Below are 18,754 nucleotides of genomic sequence, written 5' to 3'. Positions count from 1 at the left end.
TAATAGCTTAATTCTTTAGATTATGACAGTAATTATTAATTATTATTACCAAAGGATTGTCAAGGCATTTTAAACGTAGCATATAAGCAATTATGTTATGTTCTCTTACAAATATGACAGAAATATACCACCAGATGCTCATTACTAGTGGTCATAGTTGTATACTTACAGCTAGAAGTGGCAGATTTGTCAAAAAAAAAAAAAAAAAATCATTATTTTAAATCATTAGTTCTCCTAAAGGGGTCATAATTTTTTTAAAATTGAAGTTATCCTCTTCTTCCAAGAGTTAACGCGTCACTGTGATTGGTTATTCCACCTGTCACTCATCAGATCAGAGGAGCATGCTACAGGTTTCAATGATTGGAGGAGTGGATGGGGAACGAAGCTCTTGTCGAGTGTAAAACTTCATGTCATTTGTACATTCTTTTGTAATGCCATTGTATCCAGACTTACCCTCGGTCCCGGGAGTCCCTGTGGCCATCCGGAACACCAGCACCTCGGTGGTGTTGTCCTGGGCCGGGTCCAAAGATGTGAAGCACTTGGCTGGATACTACATCGACTGCAGTGTGGTGGGCACCGAGGAGTGGATGCCCTGCAACAACAAACCTGTCAAACAAACCAGGTAAGCACTTGGAACAATATTTTCAAGTACAACATTATTTAAATATACAATTTAATATGTACAGTAAATCAATCTAAGCTAGAAAAGGGAAAGTAATACATTTATTTCATCAAATTAGAAGGATTGATACCTGAGACTAGTTACAATCATGCCTATTTAAAAAAGTATACTATATTACTATATCTTAGACCAGGCATGTCCAAACTACGGCCCGGGGGCCAAATGCGGCCCTTAGACCAATTTTTGTTGGCCCCCCGGCTTCCTGCTAAGTTGGTCCAAACAACAAATAGAAGTACTTTTACTGTAAAATTGGAAAGATTCAAGCATTTTGATGTTATACCAACCTAATAATAATGTTCCAAGTCTTATGAAAGGTGTGGAGGCTCATCAAAACTATGTCAAATGTAAAACTTCAAATGAATCACTTTTCAAATTTGACATTGTCGGGTTGTCTGTGGCCCTTTGCTCCATATAAGTTTCAAAATGCGGCCCTCAGTGAAAAAAGTTTGGACACCCCTGCCTTAGACCATGTATTAGAAATATTGTATTTTGAGCAAAGAGTTAAAACATAACTTGGAAATTGCCATACACATGAAAAAACACCTTTTGACCTTTTGACCTTCCAGATATTTACGATACAAGACTTGTAAGGGTTAACATGTATATTTCTTTTCACAATCAATTCAATATATTGTCTGTTTGATTGTTTGGTTTCTTTATTACCATATACATGCAACATTTGTAATCAAAGCAGGACAACCATTTTAATTGACTGAACCGTCTCTCCTCCAGGTTTGTGTGCCATGGTCTTATTTCCGGTGCTAACTACGTGTTCAGAGTGAAGGCGGTGAATGCTGCAGGTTACAGTCAGAGCACCGCAAACTCCGACGCTGTGGTCGTCATGGACGCTGTTGGTAAGTAACAGGTTTATACATCATCCGTCTCATTGTGTTCATCCAGTCAGTGCAAGTGTTTCTGTCTTTTATCCTCGTATGCATGGCGGTTCTAATATGACAATTTGTACATTTAGGTGTTTAGTTTTTTATCCTTTCCAAAAGCAATCAAATTACAAGTTTTTCATTTCTTCAACATTTAAAACAATACTTCAATATTAAACATGATTTATTTTTCCAATTCTAAATCTTGTCAACAGATATACCATGACCATTATGTCATTTTGACTTTCATTTATTTATTTTATTATCATATTAGCTCTCATCACAGTAACCATCATTCATAGTCACTACCTGCATAGATTTACTTTTCATATGTTGTTACTAACTTCCATTACCTGGCACCTGTCACACTAATGCTGCTAATTCCTACAAATTTAAAGCTTTTAAAAAAATATTGTAATAATTACTGTTTTTGATTTGCTTGTGGCTTTGTTTTGCCAATAGATAACTCTCTAGCGGTACGTCTTGATGCATGGCCAAGTTGAAGGCTAAGCATAATGTATAGTAAGAGCATGAACCTAACCAACGAGCCATCAGGCTTTGGATTTTACCCAGGAGTAAGTACTTAACTGTTGACTCTAAACGTTGATGATGCATGCACATGTTAAAGTGTGGTATTGTTACAGAAAAGACAACAAAATGTGTGTATGCAATCATTACATACACACAGTTTGTGTGTTGAATGGAGGGGCAGTCAGCTTAGATTGGTAGCCATGTCTATGTCTGTCTGCCCAGGGCAGCTGTGACTATAGAAGTAATTTACCACTGAGGCTTGAATGACTAATGCAATATTAAGTGGCTTTAATTAAACAAAAAGTGCTACCTAAATTATAGTTACACAACGTATCAAATTGAAATTTTAATCTGATAGTGTAATTTAAAAAAAAAAAGACTGCAGTTGTTTAGATAATACATTTTCCTCTGCTAAAAAAATATCCTGTATTTTTATATAATATTCTCTCAAATGATCCATAATAATCAGAGATGTTCCGCACCAGATAATAGAAATATAGCTAGATTCTTCTGCTGTCCCTTTTAAACGTATATATTACATTTAAACGCCATCGCAGACTGTGAAGCCCTAACTTAAATCTACATACATTATTAGATCAGAGGTGTAAGGACAGTTCATGTACTTATTACTTACACATGTCTTTATCTTAGTTTAAATGCATAATGGCCTTGATCTATCACAGCCGTCCCTGCGAAGGCGACTGGCGTGCGTCTGGTGGAGGCGGTGAAGGACTACATGGCTCTGACCTGGGACGCTCCTGCTCACGACGGAGGAGCCGCCATCAGGGGCTACTTCATCGACTACAGAACGGTCAAAGGAAGCGCAGCAGGGAAGTGGCACGAGCTGAACCACCAGGCCGTGACCACCACCACATACAAGGTAGGTTCTGTCAAATGGGACACTGTGTAGTTATGAGTGTCTTAAATACATACCATTTACATACCCTGATTTGATATTTATTGATATCAGTGTTTCCCATACAGTATAGTCCGGGGATACTATTGAGGCACAAATCATTTTAATTTTGATAATTTGATTTCCAGTAATTTATAGCATAAACACACTTATTGCCTTTTATTATATCCTCTTTGCCCTGTATTCTACACTATAACATATTTATAACGTATAGTATATAATGTATAGTTCAGTTGTTTTTAAACCATGAGGGAGAATTGATCTCAGCCAAAAAAAAAACAGCCAAAAGTACTTGGTTTAGTCCTGGTGTGGACTTCTGTTCTGGTCCTGGTCTAGTCTAGTTTTATTTCCGGGTTTAGTTACAGTTTAGTCCCAAGTGAAAGTGTGAACGTGCCCTAAAACTACATAAACACCCCTAGAGAGTAGCATAAACATTAAACATTAACATCATCATTTACTATGATGACAACATTTGGGCTGTTTCATGTTTTACAGTTGTGTTTACGTCTGCAAACAAATACACGTAATACAAGTCTTGACATACAATATACCATGTTAACCAGAAAAAAACCTTTCCGTATCAGGATTAAGGTTCCAGTTTTATTATTTCTCTTTTAGGCTGAGAACCTGAAGGAGAACGTCATCTACCAGTTCCAAGTGCGTGCGATGAACATGGCAGGAGTCAGCAGGGCCTCTCTGGCAAGTGCGGCTCTGGAGTGCAAGGAATGGACCATCACTGTCCCAGGTAATAAAAGCCCACCAAGATCATTTATACTCTGCAGAAAGGGCATATACATTAAATTATTTGGAGCCAGAATTGTAATCTTGATTTGAGTGGTTTTGACATCAAAATCGAGACACAACCTGGTGCTAAACCTTGACTAGAACAGGACCAGAACAAGGAATCATGACAAAACCAGGATCTAACCAAGAGTGAACGCACCCTAAAGCTATAAACTAGTCAAAACTACTGAAATCATGAAAAAATATTAGAGTTTTGTAACGCTGCAATGATTAATCTACTAATTGTGATTAGTCGACGATGAAAACTAATGCAGTTCTATTTGATAATCATATTCGTTATCTGGACCATACAGACTCTAAAACATATACTTAAAGACCTTTTATAACAAAAACGGTGGTATTATTATATCAAAATGTAAAAAAAGAAGAAAAAATCTGTTCATCAATTTATTTTTGTAGTTGTTCATCTGTATTTTTCGGACTATAAGTCGCACCAGCCAAAAAATGCATAATAGAGAAGAAAAAAACATTTAAATTGTACTGGAGTATGAAATGAGGTTGCAAGTGTGAAAATAACAAACAATATCACATACAAGTATAAATATAAGTATAAGTCGCACCCCGGCTAAAACTATGAAAAAACTTATAGTCCGGAAAATACGGTAATACATTTTCTTTGTAAATATTCTCTATCTAAAAGCCCTCTATCACCATAGTTCAACCTTTATTTGGTTAAAAACTCAATGTACAATAGAAATAATCATTTAACTAGTCAACTACTGAAATAATTGTCAGTCAGTTGCTGCCTTAGATTTTTGATTGTAGTGTAGTCTAACGTTGACCGTGCTGATACTGAAGTGTACTGAACTGCTGTGTTTGAATGTGTTCTTCAGGCGTCCCTGTCGGCCTTCATGTGCAGGAGGTCCGGGACACCTCTCTGGTCGTGCTGTGGGAGCCGCCTCTGTTCGACGGCCGCAGTCCCGTGAACGGATACTACCTGGACCTGAAGGAGGCCTCAGCCGGAGCCGAGGGCTGGAGGGCCGTTCACGAGAAGGTCAACAAGAAGAAGTACATGAAGGCAAGAACGAAGCTATTACTTTTATTTCGTATAAACCTATAAACTCATTTTATCACTGTTCTATTAGATTTCTACCAGTATTTATATGATTTTTTTTTTTACTGTAGCCAAGCAATTTGTTCCATAGATCAATTTAAATGTGTCTAACTACATACTATAACTACGATGTAAAACTGCTAACTACTAGTTTGTCCATACACGGATCATTTTAACAATTTTGGGAATAAATAGCTTTGTGATTTAATTCACAACAATAATCTTTTTCATATAGCGCGTAACGTAACTTACCCTAACCGTAAGTGATAAGAAATACTAGCATAACTTGTGCCTTAATAAAACATAAACAAATGAATGAATTATGAATATAAGATGGAGAAAATGCAACTTATTCCATATTTATTGTATTTCTTAGATCACTGGGTTGAAATCGGGCACCGCCTACGTTTTCCGTGCGCGCGCTCAAAATATCGTCGGAGTCGGAAAGGCCTCTGCAAACCTGGGTCCAATCCTCGCCCAGACTCGCCCTGGTAAGTTTCATTCTTGCTTGATTTAATTGCAAAACGACCTCGCAAACGTGCCTAATAACTACAACTGAAGCTTTTTCTACAGTGCCTCATAACATTCCGTACAAATTCCTACTATATTATGGTGGTTGTTTTGGTCCGTTTTCTCTTCATCCCGTCCAAGAAATGCACAGATTTGATCTTGTTTCCTCTCTGCTCTCCTGCTTCTTCAGGCACTACTGAGATTCATGTGGATGTGGACGATAATGGCGTTATCTCTATGATCTTTGAATGCTCTGAAATGAATGAGGGCTCCGAGTTTGTTTGGTCCAAAAACTACACAGCCATCACAGACACCTCTCGCCTCACTATCGTCAGCGAAGGCGGCAGGTGAGTATCCGACACTTTGCCCCGTGAATAGTTAATTGGAAACGATCGAAGATTTGTTTGAGAAGGGCATTGTAAGGCGATATTTCTGCACTTTTTTGGTCTTTACCTGCTCGTTTTGCCAACAGTTCTGACAAGTTCAATCACCTCTTACAGCAGGGCAGGTTACAGTTAAACCTCCTCGCTTTGGGCAGGAGTATTTGGAGCGCAAATCTTTCCATCAAACTTTCCGATGGAAGGTGAAAAGTCTTGATTTCTACACCAGAGTCCAGACCTTTCAAACCTTTGCAACCTTTTCCACCATAAACGACTCCATGAATATTGTTTTTTTCATGTGCATATAACTGCTGTAAATAAGAGTGTTTACTTTTTGCCACTATTATATTATTATTTTTGTTTTTATGTTATCTTATTTTTATTTTAGTTTATTTTTATATTTTTCTCTCTATTCCTTATTAAGAATATGAGAGGTTCTGTCTATAGGAGTTTTGTTTATAAGAGTTTTTCTATTAAGAGTGTTTTTTTAAAGCTTCCTATAAATTATCTGTTCTTCTCTTCTGTATCTACTTGCGTTGTAACGCCAAAATTTCCCCATTGTGTGGACAAATAACGGCTATCCTATCTTATCTTTCTTTGCCTGGATATGGCGTTAAACTTGTATGCTGTATGGAGACGAAACAGGCGATGCCATTGGGTCTGATCTGTGGACAAGCGACCCCAAAAAACCTCCAAAAGCTTGCCACGAGTGTCCGTGGAAGCGCATTAAACTGTCTGTTCAAATAAAGTTTGTCTCCCTCTCTGACTCTAGTGTTTTGTCCTTTCTTTTCAGAACCAGAGCCATCTTTAACACCCCCTCACTGGACGATCTGGGCACTTACTCGTGTGCGGTCACAAACACAGAGGGCATTTCCTCCAGCTACACCCTGACCGAGGAGGGTGAGTAATGCTGCTCCATGACGTCCAAACTAAGGGTGCATCATATATCTGTCCTTACAGCAGGCATGGCCAAACTACGGCCCGGGGGCCAAATGCGGCCCGCGGACCAATTTTTGTTGGCCCTCCGGCTTCCTGCTAAGTTGGTCCAAACAACAAAAAGTAGTACTTTTTACTGTAAAATTGGAAGAATTCAAGCATTTTAATGTGATAACAACCTATTATTAATGTCCCAAGTATTATTAAAGGTGTGGATGCTCAACGAACAATGCCAAATGCAACATTTTTAAGTATTCACTTTCAAATTCAACATTGTCGGGTTGTTTGTGGCCCTCTGCTCCATATAAGTTTCAAAATGTGGGCCTCAGTGAAAAAGGTTTGGACACCCCTGCCTTACAGCAACTGGAATCAGCTCTGATATTGTTTCTATGATTGTATTGTCCTGAGTGCACCAGATGTGTCTTTTTAAACTATTGACACAATCATCATAACGCATACAAATAACAGCAGCAAAATGATATTATTTTCCAGATTTTGTAATTACATATGTAAAAGTGAAGTAAATATGCAAACTTTATCACAACTTGTGGATCTTGCTGGTCGCTGTGGCAATGGTCCTCTGTTACCATAGCAACTAAGTAATGCAAATCACCATATTATCACCAGTCTATAATAAGAACTCCTTAATTACCCTTAATAAAGACTTGATTCATAATGAGTTTATTAAAGAAGGCATATACATTTACTACGTACTTTAATCTACGACACCCGGGATTCTTATTTTTTTTTATTTTGGACATTTTAAATTGCAATTTATTAATAATTAAAAGGTTAGGGTTAGGAGTTAAGTTATTAATTAAGTAGTTACTAAGCTATATATTTCTCAAACTATTTGTTCATTAAGAATTAGTCTTTTTTCATGCTTTATTAAGAATATTAAAGGCGAATATGGTTATTATAAAGTGTTACCAAACTATTATGTCGTTTAAAATTGGAAAGGTCTTAAAAAAATCTTTAAAATCAGGAAGGAATAACTTTCCTCAAACCCATGAATAGAAAGTTTATTATTGGCCTTCAACTATAATCTGGTGTGTTTACATTCATGTTGTGTCCTGTCTGTCCAGTAACGCTGTCCCAATCAGATAAATAAATGATTCATAAACAACAAGACCTATTGGATATTGGTATCGGCTGAATATCGATCTCAAACTCTCTTCAGTCAGAACCAGTGACACCTGATGTTTGTGCGTTTTATATTTGGGTTGTGTGAGTGTTGTTAAGGGTGTGTGTGGTGCCTCGGGGCCCTGTCTGTTGTCGACATGTAACAGCCGCGTGTCAGTGTCACACCGGCAAGGTCAGTTTGTGTTTGTGCAGATATTACAGCAGAACGAGGTGTCAAACAGACCAGGGACATTGTTTGACACCTAATTCTAACAAATACAGTATATGTGGGCAACTTTGTGTGCAAAATCAGTTTAAAAACAGCTATTTAGTTATGTGTTTATTACCAATATTCCATTTTAGTTGCTGTGCTGTGACGACATGAGGAAAACATGTCCTTGTAATCAATTATCTTTAATTTTAACATCATAGCAATACTTAATTAATCATGTTGTTGTTTTTTCCATCATTTAGGCACATTTTTTGACTATAATTTGAAGTAAATTGTTAGGATTATTATATTTTAGTTCTTACTAATCGTGACTTGAATAATCACAATTTTTTATCAACCTAATCTTGACATCCCTAGTTCTGCACATGAATTATATGTGATAAATCTCAAGTAAATGATTTGTTACCTTTGTCTTACTGTAATTCCTGATACATTTTTAGAGGATTACATTTTTGTGGTTATGTATCTACCAAAGATAAGCCATTATTGTTACTAATACATAAATACATATTCATACATAACACATACGGTATTAGCTCACATGTAATTTATGTCAATCAGGATTATAATTTACTGATTTTCACACAGTACTTTAACATAACATAATATTTGTTGTTGTACAGGTCTGAAGCGTCTCCTGGATTTGAGCCACGAGCACAAGTTCCCCGGTGAATAAATGCCTTTCTTTTTAACTTTTGATGCCTTGATTTCACTCAAATGTAGCAAATATCAAAGTTTTATTATCGATGTCAGAGGCAGTTCAGATTGCAATAAAACGTTTGCTCATTTTCTCTCCAAAGTTATTCCCTTCAAAAACGAGATGTCGATGGAGCTGCTGGAGAAGGGCCGCGTGCGCTTCTGGTGCCAGGTGGAGAAGTGCACTTCGGCCTGTGAAGTGGAGTACGCGTTCAACAATGCCATCATCACTCAGGGAACGGTAACACCTCAGCCACTTGGACACTAGATCTAATTCATTCTCTGTCAGTTACAAGTTTTGCTACAACATCTGTGTTTTTTTTTTATTTTTTTTTACAACTATAGAAATATACAATGAATTTTGATGCGTCTTCTGGCCTCATTGAAATGTACATGGACTCTCTGGAAGTGACCGACGAGGGAACTTTCACCTTTAAACTGGTCGATGGCAAAGCTAAAGGCACAACCAGTCTGGTGATGATTGGAGATGGTAAGAGCTAAAAGTGTTTATTTATTGAACCGTTATTTATCCAGGTAGGTCGATCGAGAACGACTAACATACAGATACAACATTAAATCTTTCACACATTACACTACTTACAATAAAAGAGTAAGAGCCACTTAAAAACAAGTGCACTCATCAGAAACGACAACATATTTATACAGCAAAAGAACGTGTTTTATGTTCAAAACTAGCAAAAGTATATTGTTATTAGTTGTACTTACTGATATCCCTATGGCATTTTGTAAAGATGTAACAACTTTTCTGGTGTTGTGTAATATTACCAGTATTACTTGTGTGCAGTTCATTACTTTGTCCATTGAGGGGCAGTAGAGATCTACCTTCCATCTTTTGAAGATGTTTGTGTGATTCTTTCAGTCGTTTCATTCATGCTTTTTTCTGCTCATGAGCGATGAGTCACACTGTCCAACTCGGACTTTTATTTTAACAGAACTTTCTTTAAAAAAGTCAAAGTTGGCAAAGGCCGTAGAGAATAAAACCTTTTCTCTTTTTTCTTTTCCCTGTTACAGAGTTCAGGGAGCTTCAGAAGAAATCCGAGTTCGAGAGGGCAGAATGGGTCAGGAAACAAGGTGAGACTCAACATTTTAGATTGTACAAATAAAGGAACACTTTTAACAATGAAAAAACCAACGGATTTATAAAAAACATTAATTTGGTCGTAACTTTTTGGCAAATTGGAAAACTCGTATCTTATAACTCAATAGCAAAGCAGTAACAGCTCCTCCACCACAAAAGTGACATAGTGCACCTTTAAAATGATTTGAAATTGAATTATACTGCATATTTCTGAATGTTGAGTTGTTGAACGCTGGTATTTGCATTTGAATAACTGAATAACATTTCAATTTGCATTTGTTTGTCTTCCACAGGTCCTCACTTTGTGGAGTACCTGGGCTTCACGGTCACCGACGAATGCGACGTGTTGTTGAAATGCAAGGTGAGAGTGCCAAAACTGCAAAACTGTTTTCATTCAGGGATTAGAAATTGTTTTAACACCTCTTTTTTTCCTCCACTTTTACAGATCGGCAACATTAAAACTGAGACTGAAATCTTCTGGTCCAAGGACAGTATCGAAATTGCGGAGGATGACGAGGAGGCGGCGAAGATCGAGATGACGGACGGCAATTTGACGTTCAACATCGGGAAGGTCAGACCGTTTGAGAGCGTTTTAGTGCAGGAGTCGTGGACCAAAGGCTAAAGGCAGCGCTTCTCATGCAGCTGTGCTTTCTTCATCCGCTCAGACCCACGTCTCTGCCAACACCTCTCTGATACTTTACGAGTACAAATGATACAGACAAATCATAACACACGTACGAGACATGGAAATTCAATAAGTGTGTCATTTCTTATTATATAGATATTCGATTCAGCTGTTTATTAGTCACTTTTAGTTCTTGTAACTCTTTATTACTATTCTTTTGCATGCATTTGTTGTTTATAATGACTGCATCTTATTCTCAATTATACGAAGCACTTTTCAGTGTTAGACTAGATTTTATTTGAGCTTTTGTTTCTGTCGTCCATTCAGTAACATCTGCGACTATGATCTTTAGTGTCAAAATGTATAAATATTTATACTGTTTCAACATCAATCTGATGGAAAATTACTTTCGGATAGAAGTCAACACGACTTCATTTTGAAACTTTGTCCACACCAGCTCTCTATTTCTCTTTCTATCTTTCTTTCTCTCTATCTTTCTATCTTTCTATCTCTTTCTATATTTCTCTTTCTCTCTATATTTCTCTTTCTTTTTCTCTCTCCTTTCTTTCTCTCTCCCTCTCTATCTCTTTTTCTTTCTCTCTCCCTCTCTTTCTCTCTTTCTTTCTTGCTCTCTTTCTTTCTCCCTCTCTTTCTCTCTTTCTTTCTTGCTCTCTTTCTTTCTCCCTCTCTTTCTTGATTTCTTTCTCCCTATCTTTCTATCTCTTTCTCTCTATATTTTTCTTTCTTTCTATCTCTTTCTCTCTATATTTCTCTTTCTTTCTATCTCTTTCTCTCTATATTTCTCTTTCTTTTTCTCTCGCCTTTCTTTCTTTCTTTCTTTCTCTCTCTTCCTTTCTTTCTTTCTTTCTTTCTTTCTCTCCTTTCTTTCGCTCTCTCTCCCTCTTTCTCACTCTCTTTATTTCTTTCTCTTGTCCCTCTCTCTTTTTCTTTCTTTCTCTCTCGTTCTTTCTTTCTCTCTCCTCTCTCTTTCTTTCTTTCTTCCTTTTTTAATTTTTTTACGGTATAGCATAAAACACATACTTTGAAGACGCACAACTGCAGTAGGTGGCAGTAAATGCACCTTTTCAGTCGGCTGCCAACGCCATTAAAAGTAACACAATAACAACAAGCATTGAAATGGTCAAACTACTGGATGAATGAGGGATTACACTTTACTGTACACGACATGGACAACATACAAATGTATCCACCTGTATCCACTCAAAGAGGGGGTGTTGGCACAAATGCACGCTCATCGTTACTAATGTCATTTGCTTTTGCAATAACTGCTTATCTGTCTAATCCACAGTGGGTTGATAAGCAAGAAAAACTCAGAGAGAAAGAGAAAGAGAAAGAGAAGCCGCGCCCAAAGCCTGCTGCAGAGGAAGTCCCCAATGGACCAAGACCCAAAGTCTGAATTATGCTTCCATAAGTTGTCTTTCATCGTTTGTCCTTGTGTCTTGTTTGTCTCTCATTTGAATGTCTGCATCGTCCCAGGCACGGGAAAAGCTTTGCCTTTTCTGCACAGGGGATTTCTCTGTTGATCCTGTCTTATTATATCTGTCTTTACCTACTTTACCTACACATTTTTGTTTGCTGAAAAAAGGAACCCATGTGTGTGCTGTTGGTACTAATCTGATGTTGTTGCCAATTCTAGATCAGCAAGAGGGATGCTGGTGTTTACGAAGTGTTGCTGAAGGATGAAAGAGGCCAAGACAAGAGCATCTTTAACATGACAGATGCAGGTAAAGCTCATTGTGGGAATACGGATCGTCTTCTCGCAGTTGTTTCCTTTTCAACAATGAATCCTCTGCCCTCCTCTATGTTTACCTAAATCCTCCATCACAAAATCCATCTAATCTCCTGGTTTTCCATTCTGCCAGCTCTACCTATATTCACCGTGTTATATTCAATCATAAATTGTATGTTTACAGTATGTGTTTTACTGTTTGCAGGTTACCAAGCAGTTATGAATGAGCTGTTCAGAGTTATTGGTGAGTATATTTGTTTGTACGTCTGATGACCATGGCCTGTTTCACAAAGCCTGGGTTTTAGAGATAACTCAGGGTTAATCTTCCCCAAGAGTTTTCCCCAATTTTTTCACAAAGCAATTTGGGAGAAGAGTTAGAAAACTCAGAGATAGTATATTTTTCATGTTCAACCTGTTTCTGCAGCCTTCATCAGAGGTGCTGTCTGATGTTGTGACGTGTCTTTTATCAGGTGTTATTCCCAGACTCACTTCTCCAGAGACCACCGCGCAGAGACAGGCGTGATCAGTCTGATAAATCTGTCAGACTGATCAAGCTGAACTCTGTGTAATCTGTGTAATCCCTCATTGGTCCAGGAGAGTTCCACTGTAGATAAAGATTCAGTTGTATCATCTGGACACTGTTTTTAGAAAAGCAAGACTTTTGACTCTCACCCAAGAGTCATTCTCAATCTGCGGCTCAAGAAGTCGAACATTCATCCTCCTCTGGATTGCGTAAGTGCAGTGGGCAGGGCTGTTGGTTAAGATCAGAAGACTTTATCAATTGATTCGAGAAAAGAGGATTCACCCTGGTAACAGTAAACCAGAGGGACAAGCAGGGACTGGACCATGCTATGGGCAGATTAAAGAAGTGAGATTAAAGAGTTGAGAGCACATATCATTTAAGACATTTATAAAAAATGTTGTATAAAGAAACAAATATGATTACTCCAAAGGCCTACATCATTTTGTAGAAGCCTATTTATATAAAAGCATTAAACAGTAAAGTTAAGCTTTTGTAGAGTGCTGTTGCTCATGAGTATTTTTATGCGCACATTAGTAAAATTTAATTAAGTATGTTCCATTAATCTGATGTCTGCATTGCCCAACAAATTGTGCTTAAGTTGGTGCATAAGTAAAAATGAAACAAAAAGTAAAAATGAATACAAGTCAAATCATTAAACTCTTCAGGTCTGATCTGTGAACGAGGAAGTGAAGTGTTTAATCCGTGTTTAATAAACTCGGGGTTAGAGCAATAAAACCTGCTCCAGACCAGGTTAATCTCAGAGACGCTAGGTGCGTTCGGGTTGAGCACGCCCTGTGCAGATCCGACTGGGTCGATCGATGATTGCAATTTCCGATTTCACATTATTGGTCTGAACGAGGCCGCTGGGTGTTTTTTTCTACGCCCTCATTGGACACTTCAACCTTCGGTGATCATCCAGACGAGGCAGCTAAGCACAAACGTGCCTAGTGTTACCACAGCAACAGTTTCAGAGATACACTGAACCCTCTTTGTGAAACAAGCTGGAGTTACTCCTCTGAGTCGGCTTTATTTATACTCTCTTTGTGAAAGTGAAAACCCAGAGTTTAACTGATTTCTTTTTCTTTAATTTTAAACTTTTTGGCCCATCGGCTTTATTGGACAGGACAGTGGAGCATGAAATAGGGATGAGATTGGGGGAGGACATTGCAGCAAATTGTCAGAGCCAGACTCAAACTCATGCCGCTGCGGCCTGTTGACGTTGCAGGCATGTGTGCTATCCACTCTGCCATCGAGCGACATGAGTTTACCAGATTTCAGGGTTTTTCAACTTGGGTAAAAAAAACAAAAAAAAACAGGGTCCATATCTGTTATCAAGATTTTGCTTTCTTTTCTTTTTGAATGGATTTTTGATTTTGAAATGTTTCTTTGTCCTGTTCTAATGTATATATTTTATTATCTCTCTTACAGCCAACTCCTCCACTGAAATCCAAATTATTAGCACTGAGCATGGCCTTATTCTGTCCTCTAATATCACATGTTACAATGAGGAGCTGCGTTTCGGATGGCTGCACAAGTAAGTATTTTACATACAGGTAACTATATATAACTATAACTATAACTATAACTATATATGCAGTCAATTATCTAATGCAGTGGTGAAGTTGAACTTTGAGGATACTGTGTCCACCTAAAGAAGGATGTATCCTCGTGTTCTAGGGCCAGCTCGTCGCAGGGTTAATGAAAATATAATCAGTGTTTAACTTACCTTTGGGTGGTCATAATATTATAACATAGGCAATGACCTTGGTAATTCCATTATACTAAGAGATAGATGGATTGATAGACAAAACAACACAAATGAATACATAATAGTGAAGCTCTACTGTTTTAGTTTCTTTATCACTGTTATGGCTGACTGAATAAATTTGTTTTTTCATTTTATATTCTTGTTTTTATATCTGACTGCTCTACAGCGCCACCCGCAGTGTAGCAACTCAAACTCTGAGATGACACACTAATGACTCTCAGTGCTGACAGTAGGGCCCTGTAATTAATACAATTTATTCAGATCAAGCTTCATTAGCTTCACATCATCATGATCAGCTTGAGGCTTTTTAACCGCGAGGTCTACAGCAATCCACTGACTAAACCAAACTAAAGTCTGTTGATAGCAATCTGTTTGTTTTTGCGTGTAAGATTTTAAACAGAACTCATTTGCTGATCTTGTTGTTTCCCTTCCTTTGTTCCTTTGTTTCCCTTCCTTTGTTCTTATTCCTGAACCTTCTGCAACACTCTCTTGACCTTGTTCTGTCCTAGAGATGCGAAGATTGCCGCTTCAGAGAGACTGAAGTCCGGAGTGACTGGGGAGCAGCTCTGGCTCCACATCAATGAGCCCACTGAGAAAGACAAGGGCAAATACACCATGGACATATTTGATGGCAAAGACGGAGTCAAGAGGGTGTTCGAACTGAGCGGCAAAGGTCGGCCACACTATAAACACGCATTCATTCAAGTATTGCATTGCATCGGTGTTAATAATATCATAAACGCGATAACAAGATAAGAATCGAATATGAACTGCTGAACTATAAAAAAAACCTGCATGTATTTCAGAAGAACGAAGGATTGTCGCGGTCTAAACTACATAATTAGCATTTTTTTTTGCAATATAAGACCATGTATTTTGTGCGTTGCAGATTATGCGATGTTATTTAAATATTTGCTAACTCTGCAGTCTGGTAATTGCGACCATTCAAATTGTGGTTTGGATTTATCTGCATTTAATCTGGCTTAATCTGCTTTAAACGGAACTATGTCACTGACAAACGGCAAACGTTTCACACAAACTTGACTTGAATGTGTTGACTTTTTCCTTTTAAGCTACTGTATAAATAGTCCTGACCTCGACTTGAACCATGAATTGTGTTTGTGCGTGTGTTATATTTACTTTTATTTTACTTTTGCTCTTACGTAAACTGCCTTTTTGTTTATTCCAGCCTGGGAAGAGGCATTTGAGGAGTTCCAGAGGCTGAAGTAAGTATAGATTTAGGTATAATACAAGGCTTTATTTTAGCACAAAGAGGATGTTTGCACAAGAAAGTAACATTCATCATTCTTTTAAAATAGTTGAATGCTAAAGAACCCCCCCGAATTCGTTTCCTGATATTGTCAACTGAGATAAGATTTTCTGGTGACTCTTACACAATGTCTCTGTTTCCTTCCACAGAGCTGCAGCGATTGCAGAGAGAAGTAAGTGACAGTTTACTATTTTGTGTGTCTCTAGAGATGGTCCAATTGGCAATTAAATCCTGCTTTGTGAACATAAAACAAACATTAACTTTGGCTGCCTTTGTCCTTTCTGTTTAGATCGTGCTCGCGTTGTTGGAGGTTTGCCAGATGTAGTTGCTATTCAAGAGGGCAAGGTAACTGATTATAGTCATCTCAAATGTACTAAGTTGAGTTGTTGTGTCGTAAATACCCTTAATGACACCTTTGATTCACACAGTCCCTGAACCTAACTGGCAACGTGTGGGGCGAGCCGGTGCCAGAGGTGAGCTGGGTGAAGAACGACAGAGAGCTGGTGTCCGACGACCGCTACAAACTCAAGTTCGAGCACGGCAAGTTCGCCTCCATCAACATCACTGCCGTGACGAGGGCTGACTCCGGCAAATATGCTCTCGTGGTCAAGAACAAGTACGGCACAGAGGCGGGCGCGTTCACTGTTAGTGTGTACAACCCAGACGAAGAGGAACACAAGACAGACTAATGTGTATCATGTATCCGTGGTAACGTGGTAATAAGAGACTGAGCTTTCTCCAAAGCATTTACCTGGCACATGCCAGTGCTCCAGAGCAGTCTGAATAAACAGTACAAACACTCGCTGATTTACTCATTCTTTCATGTGCTGGGCTAAAGGGCTTTGGCCATAGCTTGTCAAGATTAAACTCATGTGGCAAAGTACTACTCTGTACTACTCACAGCTTGCAAGTTATGTAATGTAAGTAAAAAGTAATGGTTTTTCTGTGATCTTTGCTTCTAACCAGAGGCCAATAAACCCCATAAAATACTGTAAGCTTCTTTTCTTATACCAAAGCAAACACGTTGGATAGAATAAACATTTGTTGTGTAAAACAAAAACACATTGAGTTAATCAGGTTACTTTGTCTGCAATCTGAAATAGTGATGTCAAACTGTCATTCACAGCTTCTGTGGAATATTGTAAGAGGGAAATGTGTCTTTCATTTGTCATTCTGTCCTGTCTGCAAGTAGTTCTGTGTCAGGAGTTGACAAAAGAGGTGGAGCAGGAAATGCATGGATACATGTAAAGTAGTGTGTGTGTGTCGGTGTGTGTGTGACTACGCCAGAGCTCAAACATGTTAATTTCTGTCACTCAAAGCTGATAGTAACTGTTGGGCCGTTAAACTGGTTGAAGTCACAAAGAGAAAATAAAAATAAGGTTAAGTATGTTGTCTTGCAAGTGCATTCAAAATTACAACACCATTGTATCCCTTAAGCCTACAACTTAATAATGTGAATAGAATAATATGGTCGAAGTTACTGTTTTACTTTTCACCCCTTTATGGAGAAAATTACAAATAAATCCAATCTTTTGATTTGCAAAAATGAACTACATTGTCTTTTTTAATAAATTCTACTGTCCTCTCACGTCAAGTCGTATATTATAGAGCTTTTTAAAGGCTTGTAAACAAATATATTCTAAATTCTGAAATGGAGACATCTGAGGCTAAAGTGAAGTGACACATAATTGGTGGTTTGGCAAATACAAGTGATACATGCCTTAAGTCAATTCAATTTTAATGCCCAAAATCATAACACCAGTTGCCTTCAAGGGCAAGTGATATCTTAGCTCGGTTTAAAAACAAGACAAGAAACCTTGACCCAACAGTAGTGAAAAGTATTTTTTTTTTTAATAGAAAAACAACTTGACATTTCTACCCTGGAAATTCCAGTGGCACTTAAACGTTTAGCATTTAACGTTAAAGCTGATTAATCATTCAAAATGTTTTATGGTCCATTAAATGTAGCCTCTGGTCACCTCCAGTTTCGAACATTCTGTCCATCCATTGGTTTCAGAACGACGGGAAATGATTAGGACCGTTGCCATAGCGAATAACAATTTCATACTTTTTGTAAGTAGAAAAAGTCCCTAAATGTTTTTTATATAACAGGAAGTTGAAACCATTGACCATAGCGTTTCAAAATGTCCCCTATAGACACCAGGAAGCTGAACAACAACTGCCCCACCACTGATCAAACAACGTCCCCTGATGATCACCCACAACAACACGCACTCATCCCGGGGCTTTAGCGCGCCTCTCCCGCTCAATAATCACACGTGGTGCACGGCGCGCACGGAACACAGTCTTCCCTCTTCGTGTGAAAGGTTATCCCGGTTCATTTGCAGCCTCCTCCTCCGCTCCGGGGCTCTGTATCTCCCCCCCCCCCCGCCCACCCCGTGTCAACAGCAGCAAAGACCACCTCCAGCCCCGGTGCTCCAGCTCCAGCCCCGGCTCCAGCAGCACCTCCCACACCCGCAGCACCACCACCTCCTCCGGCCCCAGTCATCCAGCGCGTCACCCGGTCACCCCAGTGTCCGACACGTCAGGCAGAAGAAGAAGAAGAAGAAGAAGAAGAAGAAGAAGAGGAGGTTTTTCGCGGACACGGCGGCGGCGATGGGGGGGACACTCGCACACTGATTAACCAACGATAAACGACGACCTCCGTTGACGCGAGTCCCGGGCGGGAGAGACCGACAAAGGTAAACGAAGCGCCCGGGCGAGCTGACGCTTTGACGCCGCCGCGATGGTTAGGTTTTCTGGGTCTATCCCCGGGGCTAACGTTAGCTAGCATGCAAGGTGGCTATAGGCGTTAGCAGTGATGATGTGTTAGCGACTGGACGGGTAAAGGCACGAATTTATTCTTTTAATTGTGCGACGTTTGGTTAGAATCACTTGTCTCGCGTAGCAGGTACGACCGGCTTGTTTTAATGTTTATTTAGGAACAAGAACAAACCGGCTAGCTGTTGTTGACAACA

The 18,754-nt window shown here is 38.8% G+C and overlaps 2 protein-coding genes across 4 annotated transcripts in view; both read left to right on the top strand.

Moving 5' to 3' along the window:
• Positions 1–16,766, top strand: part of myom1a (myomesin 1a (skelemin)) — a 36,834-nt gene extending 20,068 nt beyond the window's left edge. For 2 of the 3 annotated variants that reach the window (XM_072440851.1, XM_072440849.1), the window contains 23 exons: positions 448–622; positions 1,415–1,536; positions 2,775–2,971; positions 3,626–3,752; positions 4,645–4,829; positions 5,242–5,356; positions 5,566–5,722; positions 6,549–6,655; positions 8,669–8,713; positions 8,846–8,982; positions 9,087–9,231; positions 9,774–9,833; positions 10,134–10,201; positions 10,286–10,411; positions 11,775–11,876; positions 12,123–12,210; positions 12,421–12,459; positions 14,167–14,272; positions 15,016–15,179; positions 15,696–15,732; positions 15,926–15,948; positions 16,066–16,121; positions 16,205–16,766. In XM_072440851.1, the coding sequence (XP_072296952.1) occupies positions 448–622; positions 1,415–1,536; positions 2,775–2,971; positions 3,626–3,752; positions 4,645–4,829; positions 5,242–5,356; positions 5,566–5,722; positions 6,549–6,655; positions 8,669–8,713; positions 8,846–8,982; positions 9,087–9,231; positions 9,774–9,833; positions 10,134–10,201; positions 10,286–10,411; positions 11,775–11,876; positions 12,123–12,210; positions 12,421–12,459; positions 14,167–14,272; positions 15,016–15,179; positions 15,696–15,732; positions 15,926–15,948; positions 16,066–16,121; positions 16,205–16,465 (2,642 nt within the window). In that variant the 3' untranslated portion in view covers positions 16,466–16,766. The remainder of the gene's footprint in view (positions 1–447; positions 623–1,414; positions 1,537–2,774; positions 2,972–3,625; positions 3,753–4,644; positions 4,830–5,241; positions 5,357–5,565; positions 5,723–6,548; positions 6,656–8,668; positions 8,714–8,845; positions 8,983–9,086; positions 9,232–9,773; positions 9,834–10,133; positions 10,202–10,285; positions 10,412–11,774; positions 11,877–12,122; positions 12,211–12,420; positions 12,460–14,166; positions 14,273–15,015; positions 15,180–15,695; positions 15,733–15,925; positions 15,949–16,065; positions 16,122–16,204) is intronic. The other variant, XM_072440850.1, reaches the window with a different exon arrangement.
• Positions 16,767–18,319: 1,553 nt separating this feature from the next.
• lpin2 (lipin 2) overlaps positions 18,320–18,754 on the top strand; it is a 53,380-nt gene continuing 52,945 nt past the window's right edge. Inside the window, exon 1 of the mRNA XM_072440852.1 lies at positions 18,320–18,478. The gene's annotated coding sequence lies outside the window, so the exon portion shown is untranslated. The remainder of the gene's footprint in view (positions 18,479–18,754) is intronic.

Source organism: Eucyclogobius newberryi, unplaced genomic scaffold (genome assembly GCF_026437365.1).
Source record: "Eucyclogobius newberryi isolate DKJ021-1_F unplaced genomic scaffold, fEucNew1.0.hap1 SCAF_12, whole genome shotgun sequence".
Taxonomy (NCBI): domain Eukaryota; kingdom Metazoa; phylum Chordata; class Actinopteri; order Gobiiformes; family Gobiidae; genus Eucyclogobius; species Eucyclogobius newberryi.
Note: the sequence above shows the minus strand (reverse complement) of the source record. Positions and strands in the feature narration are given on the sequence as shown.